Here is a 7,640-nt window from a genome sequence, read left to right on the forward strand (position 1 = left end):
CAAATAATGTTTAATAAAAAATATGTATGTAGATACAACATGATGTATACTATTATTGATATACATCTGTTTGAGTTGTTTTATTAATGTGTAGCTAATAAAACCAAATCAAATGAAATTTGTAAAATAAAACAAAAAATTATAAAAAAAATACAACTCATTTCATGGGGCTCTAATTATAAGTATGTCATACGTAATATATTCAGATTCAACTAAATCTATGTAATACAAACCCTGTATATACAGTTATTGCTGCCCACAGATCTTCTGCCAGCTTTTCAGATGGCCCACAATGCCTTCAGAGTTGAGTAGCCCTGTTCTAGCCTCTGCTGATTCTACTTTATGTATAGTTTTGTATGCCATGGCAGGGGGTGTATGTAACCTATGCTTTATAATGTGGCTTCTCTTTTATAATGCTGTTTATAATGTGGCTTCTCTTTTATAATGCTGTTTATAATGTGGCTTCTCTTGTATAATGCTGTTTATAATGTGACTTCTCTTTTATAATGCTGTTTATAATGTGGCTTCTCTTTTATAATGCTGTTTATAATGTGGCTTCTCTTGTATAATGCTGTTTATAATGTGACTTCTCTTGTATAATGCTGTTTATAATGTGGCTTCTCTTGTATAATGCTGTTTATAACGTGGCTTCTCTTGTATAATGCTGTTTATAATGTGGCTTCTCTTTTATAATGCTGTTTATAATGTGGCTTCTCTTTTATAATGCTGTTTATAACGTGGCTTCTCTTTGGTTACACCTGGAAACACTGTTCAGATTCACCTCCCTGTTTGTTTCTGATTGGTTGCTGTCAGTAACTTGACATACAGTGTGAGACTGGCAAGTAGCTTCTCAAGCCAGATCAGGAAGGAAGGCAGCAGAATATTCCTGAATGGCTCACGTTTCCTGCACATCTGTCATCTATTAAAGATTATTCAGCTTCGACATGTGATTGTTTCTTTTCATTCATTTAGTTGTGCCATCGAGATCATTCAGGTGTCAGAACTGACCCAAGAGATGCTGGATGAACAATGCACGATGACACGGTAGGCACATTTTTTGTTTGTTTGTTTTGTTTTGTTAACCCTGCACTGTAATTAACCAAGATTAGTTCTACTTGTATTGGTGACTTCAATGTTAATACAGTTTTGTGTCTGTTCATTAATTGGCTCCTGGTAAGGTCCCATTTACTCCTTTCAGTGACTTTCTTCATTCCCACTACCTAGGAAACTGTGACACATCCTCGTTTCTTCTTTGAAACAAACTATTGCAGTAGAGTTAACACAGGAAAGCCCCATTCATTGCTATCATGGAAGTGAATTATCTTTGGGATTGGTAACTCTGCAGTGCTCTAGAATAAATACAAAAGCTTTGCTTGGAAACAGGACTGGATAAATCCACTTACTGTGCATCTAGTCTTGTCTTTTAAATCGGTGATAGATTAAAGTAGCTGTTTAAGTGAGGTTCCATGCAGTCATTGATCATTTCAGTGAGACAGCCCTAAAAGTTCTGAAAGAGAAAAAAAAAACTTGGAAGCAAATTAAACACCCAATTAAAATGACAATGGTGTTTTTATAATTAAGACCGGAGCTAACGGCTTGGATACCTCGATAACTAAAGACCTCATCAAGCCCTGTGCTGGATGAAAAGCGTGCCCCAGTTTCATTTTTCAAGCCTTGGAGACTCTCATACCATTTGCATTGAGGGACCAACTCCTGGCAGTTTGACCTGTCCAGTATTACACTTTATGAAGAAGTCTCCTGTGGCCAAGGAACTGAGAACTGCAAGTGGTCATGCATTTCCATGTAGTTTAGGATTTTAACTCCTGCCAGCAATAACAATGATGTAGGAGGGACAAATCAGGGGCCAGAAATAAGCCTCTTGGCTAGATTTTCTTTTCAAGCGATCATATCTTCTTCAGACCAGCTCTGAGGGTGAGCTGCTCTGAGGGGATCAGAGACTGACATCAATAACTTACTGAACTGATCAAATACTTTCTAAAGACTTTGATGATACAGTTTAATATTTAAAAATCAGGGATTTAAAAAACAAAGCAGCCAGTACCATACTGAGCGTCACTGTTTTAAACATGATCTGAACCTAATGCCTATGAAGCAGAGTGAATGGATACTTATGGTGATGGCAAAAAACTCATTGCACAAGGCAGGTTTCATAACATTTTCATTTAGAATTGGTTCACTATGAAGAATTAGACCATAACATAACTGCACTTGCTAATATTTGAGTTGTTTTTTGGAATTGCAGCAACAAGAGTGCCTTATCCAGGATCTGGGATTTCTGCAGCATTGGTAAAGGTATGTGTAGCTTGTCAAATGAATGGCGTGCAGTGAACCCAATTGACATCTTATGCAATTGTTTTTTAAATTGTGATCGTCATAACAAGATTATGACTGCCATATTACAAATGTGTGACTGTTGTTCTCTGGTACATTCACACCGTACTAAAGAGCTGTTAATTGAAAATAATGATATTATTATTATTATTATTATTATTATTATTATTATTATTATTATTATTATTATTATTATTATTCATTTAGCAGATGCTTTTATCCAAAGCGACTTAGAGACTAGGAGATGAACTATGCATCAACAACTGCTGCTGCTGCATAGTCACTTCCAATAGGACCTTGTTTGTTTAATGACTTATCCGAAGGACAGAGCACAAGGAGGTTAAGTGACTTGCTCAGGATCTCTCACACACACACACACTGTGAGTCAGTGGCTGAGCTGGTATTTGAACCAGGAGTCTCCTGGTATCAAGCCCCTTTCTTAACCACTGGACCACCACACCTCCTGTTATGATATAATGCAACACAGGTAGTTCTTTGTTTTTTTGTCAGAAAAACGCTTTGATACAGTTAATATACCATATCTTAGGTCTTGATCCCTGAAGGTTGACACCCACCACTTATCTTTGTTTTTTCTTACAACAGATTCACCCAACTACCTTGACCATGTATCGGAACAAGTGGACAAATACAGGGGGCAGACTGTGCCTCTGGAGAAGCCAGCAGGGTATCCAATGAGAATTGGGGGGCTAGATGACACAATCTATGCAGAAATGGAGGATGAGCTTGAAGCATGGGAAGATGTCTACCTTCCTGAAAGAGTAGAGATGAGAGTTATCGGTGACATTGATATGTTCCCGAGTCTGGCAGTGGGTCTGCAGCTGATCATTCTGGCAGGCAAAGATGGCAACATCTATGCTTATGAAAATGAGGTGTTGCACCAAGTGGCCGACAGCTTGCAGGACCTCTTCCAAAAGGGAATTGAGTTTCCTGGAACCAGAGTCTACAACTATGGGGAATGTTTTGCTCCTATGGTAAGAATATAAAACTAGTCAAAGTCAAAGCTGTAATGACCAGGGTGCTGTGAACACAATGTCTATGCCTCTCCTCACTGTCAGAGGAGGATATAGAGAATGGCAACATTTGGGATGTGGGTGTGGTCATTAGGTTTTGAAACCTTTACTACATTTTTCTACAGATTGATATACAGAGACTCCTAAACTGGTCTAGGGACCCAGTTGAAACACGTCAAGCATAGAACTGATTGCAGGTCATTCATACAGTAATGATAATAAACACAAATGACAAATCTTAGACATCAAGAAAAAAAATCATGAAAAAGCTGCAATTACATTTTCTAGAAAACGGCTTTTCCAATTCTGACAAAACTAGATGTGGACATTATTAGCAGTCTAAATAATTGGAGTTATATGGAATTGGCCTGTTTGCCTGTCTGTATCATGGACCATGTTTGAAAGTGGTTTTACGTATGTGTAGAGAAAAGGTTTTTCAACTATGATGAAGCTTGGTCTGGATAATTTACATAACCTATTGACAGTAATATAATCTGGGGTTATATGAAGACCACCGGTCTGCATGTCAGACTCACATTGCTATATAATCTGGGGTTATATGAAGACCACCGGTCTGCATGTCACACTCACATTGCTATATAATCTGGGGTTATGTGAAGACCACCGGTCTGCATGTCACACTCACATTGCTATATAATCTGGGGTTATATGAAGACCACCGGTCTGCATGTCACACTCACATTGCTATATAATCTGGGGTTATATGAAGACCACCGGTCTGCATGTCACACTCACATTGCTATATAATCTGGGGTTATATGAAGACCACCGGTCTGCATGTCACACTCACATTGCTATATAATCTGGGGTTATATGAAGACCACCGGTCTGCATGTCACACTCACATTGCTATATAATCTGGGGTTATGTGAAGACCACCGGTCTGCATGTCACACTCACATTGTTACATGTGTCTACAGTGCTTGGTCCTGGTGCTCTATTTTTGGATGTCATTGTTTAATGTTGAATGGCAGGGATGCTTGTCACTGACGTGTTGTTCTGGTTTGTTTTAAAGACGGAAGAAGAATACGATGAATTAATGCAGGATGAAGAAGTAAAGAAAATGAAAGAGGAGACCAGGGAATTCATCAAAAGCAACAAAGCCGAATTTCTGAGCATACTGGCCCGCATTGAAGAAAAAGAGAATGCAGAAAAGGTTGCGTCCAATGCAGTTGTGCCTTCTGACCACCACCACCCCAAGAATGTTGTAGTTCAGTTGTGGAAGCATGCAGATGAATCGTTCATATTTCATTTAAATGATGCCTATTATGAGATGTGGTGCAAGATCTTCCAGCTGCTAGGGCTGACATGTGAAGAGCTGAAAAGTAATGGGACTTGTAGAAAGTTGAGGCGCCGTTTCAGAGCTCTTCCATGTGCCGCATAAACTCTCCTCTTTACATCCTGATTTTTAAAGTCTGTGTCTTTGGTCCTGAAAAGAGAATTGTCCCACAACTGCAATGGCACCCAAACAGTTACATGTTAACTGCCAATGCAGGATGAGTATTTTGAAGAGTACTCAATAAATTATCAAAGGGTTTGCTCAACTCCAAAGAAAACTTGAATCTTAATTCACAACATTCACTTTGGGTGCTTTGGTCAAAGAGAAATATTACATTTTACCGTAAGACCAGCACTCACTTCAAATTTACAAAAAGATTATTTATTTAAGACATTTTTTTCTTTTTTTAAATGGCAGCTACGCAAGCACAGACAGACATGTTGTGGCTAGATGCCTTCCTCAGAGTGCATTCAAACAAACTTAATTACATTTTTATACAATTGATTGGTGATTATTATAATTTGTTAATTAATTTGCTCTTAAAGGGAAAGTCAACATTACAATAAAACAATACACAAAAGAAAAACAAGCTATTTTTATTTCTGTAGTTTTATTGTAGTGTTGGCTTTCCTTTTTTAAGAGCAAATTAATTAATTATAATAATCACCAATCAATTACTGTGAAGCCATAAATATTTGCGAGCCTTTTATGGTGCATTTTTCACGTATGAAAAAAAACCTGCAAACATTGTTGGCACTAATATCAAACTCCACTAACAATACATACTTCATATGTTGCAACAGGTAGCCAACATTTCTGGAGCAAAATAGGTTTTATGGGTGTGATCTGCCAAATATTTTGGTTGCAGATATTTATGGCTTTACAGTATATAAAAAAATAATTCATTTAGCTTGACACACCGAGGAAGGCATCTAGCTGCAACGCATCTGTGCTTGCTTGTCTCCCGTTTTTTAAAGAGTCTAAAATGAATAAATAAATAATTTCATGTATTATTGAAGAGAGGACAGTAATCTATTCAGCAAACCAAGATATAGCATCATCCGTACCTTGGAAACAATAATCAGGATTCTGAAGTAAAACTTAAAAGAAACTAAGTCAGGTGAACAGTTGTTTGGCTTAAGCCGAACGTTTATTAACTTTGTTTCTTGTGTAAGTTTTACCCAAGGTGTTAAACAGAGATATGAGTGAGATTGTCTGCAGTTCCGTGCTGCTATTGTTCTAAAGACATATGAAGGCAAAGTTGACATGCCACCTAAAGCAGTGAGAGGGAAGGGTGTGCAAGACTGCAATTCAGAAATGGGCAGAGCCAAAAGTGGGCTGGGCCAGTCCCAAAAGCTGGAATTTTATATTGGGTTTTGTCACTCATTTCCGAATCCGAGTCCTGCACTACCCCATTCAAAACCAAGGCATTCAAATCAATACATACATTAAGCACTGGTCCCCTTGTTGAAGGGATTAAGAACGTTTTATTCTTTGCTTACTTTTTTTTTCTTTAATTTGAAGACACCCAGAGTTTTTCAAGAACAAAAAGATATGAATCGATTAGGGGACCAGTGATATTGTTGGCAATGCTAGAAGCTTAGATATATTTAAAAGCCAAGGTTAGCACTCTGAAATATACAGTTGTGTTCAAAAGTTTGGAAACAGCAAGATTAGGGCTGGGGATTGTATTGAAGGTTTTCCTCACTCAGTTCCCTTTCTTAATATCTTGGTAGCCCTGAGTGGATGATCCTCATTTGCTGTTTCCAAACTTTTGAACACTCCAGTTTATAGTCATGCACTGACACTCATCATGGGATATTGAATTCATCTATTAGGCAACTTCTTGTTGACCTGCTGCTAAATGTTTAACTGTCAGTGTTATTTGGTAAAATAATTAATTGATTTAATATAAAAATGTACACATTTTATTCCCATTTATTTGAATATACTTGTGGTATCAACAGAATACTGAATGATCGGTGGTGGTATCAGAAAGCTGGCGTGTCAGCATCGCAGGTGCCTTGCCTTGTGATGTGATTTTATTATTTTTCATTTAATGTAGAAATAAAAAAAATGATTCATTTTGTTTAGAAATAAAAAAAAATGACTCGTATTTTAAGTGATGTATTTAACATGTATTCATAATGTGATGTGATTTCATTCTCTTTTTTTCATTTAGAAACAAAAAAGTGTGACTAAGGTCGTCTCAAATGCCTCTCGTTTAATTGGGACAGCCACTTACTCAGGATATTTTAAGCATCCCGATAAACAGGGCAGACTGTACAGTGCTTAAAGGGATGCAATCATGTATATCTACCTTGTAAAGAAGCTCAAAAGGCGAAACTCTCTTATACTGTGGTGTTTGGTGAGCCAAATAAGAGTATACATTTGTATAGTGCTTAAAGGGATACATACAGCTGTGTCATGTGTATCTACGTTGTGTATACAGCCATATTTTCTGATTATCCCTGTGTTTTCAATTTTAAGAATATAGATTTTTCACTGTAAATCTAAAAATACAAATTTGAAAAGTGCTGCACTGACATTACTGATTATTTCTGTATCAATAAGGAAAATTTGATGAAGAATTTCTCTCTCTGTCATCAGTCTGCCTAGCTATTTCTATCGTATTATTTGAAGAAAGCTAATTCTCTTTAGATAAAAAGCTGTTTGCTGTTTTTAAATTCTCTCTTAAATTGTTCAAGGCTACACAGTACATAATCAATAATTACATACAGTACATTGAACATAGCAATTTGTAATATGGAAATAATTAATAAAAATTAACTCATTAAGTACTAAGTACCTTTACAGAAAGATTATAACACAAATAATTTACATGTCTTCTACTGGAAAAATAAGTACAAATTGACATAGCTATATATACACAGTATATTAGGTTAGTTCTGCTGTGCTGAGTTGTCTTTCCTATACTGTGCTACCAATAACGCTAC

General features: G+C 36.8%; 1 protein-coding gene across 1 annotated transcript; it reads left to right on the forward strand.

Moving 5' to 3' along the window:
• Positions 1-626: 626 nt before the first annotated feature.
• Positions 627-7,247, forward strand: LOC131723411 (uncharacterized). Its single transcript, XM_059017194.1, has 4 exons — positions 627-1,044; positions 2,264-2,313; positions 2,956-3,344; positions 4,420-7,247. The coding sequence occupies exons 1-4, from the start codon at positions 1,016-1,018 to the stop codon at positions 4,786-4,788; spliced, it is 837 nt and encodes a 278-aa protein (XP_058873177.1). The 5' UTR covers positions 627-1,015; the 3' UTR covers positions 4,789-7,247.
• The last annotated feature ends 393 nt before the right edge of the window (positions 7,248-7,640 follow it).

Source organism: Acipenser ruthenus, chromosome 55 (assembly GCF_902713425.1).
Source record: "Acipenser ruthenus chromosome 55, fAciRut3.2 maternal haplotype, whole genome shotgun sequence".
Classification (NCBI taxonomy): domain Eukaryota; kingdom Metazoa; phylum Chordata; class Actinopteri; order Acipenseriformes; family Acipenseridae; genus Acipenser; species Acipenser ruthenus.

Bases quoted from the DNA above. Each gene is read 5' to 3' on its own strand.
- LOC131723411 (XM_059017194.1), top strand. From the start codon at position 1,016: ATGCTGGATGAACAATGCACGATGACACG. The intron at 1,045-2,263 runs GTAGGCACATTT...TTGGAATTGCAG, and splicing joins GAACAATGCACGATGACACG to CAACAAGAGTGCCTTATCCA. The intron at 3,345-4,419 runs GTAAGAATATAA...TTTGTTTTAAAG, and splicing joins GGGAATGTTTTGCTCCTATG to ACGGAAGAAGAATACGATGA.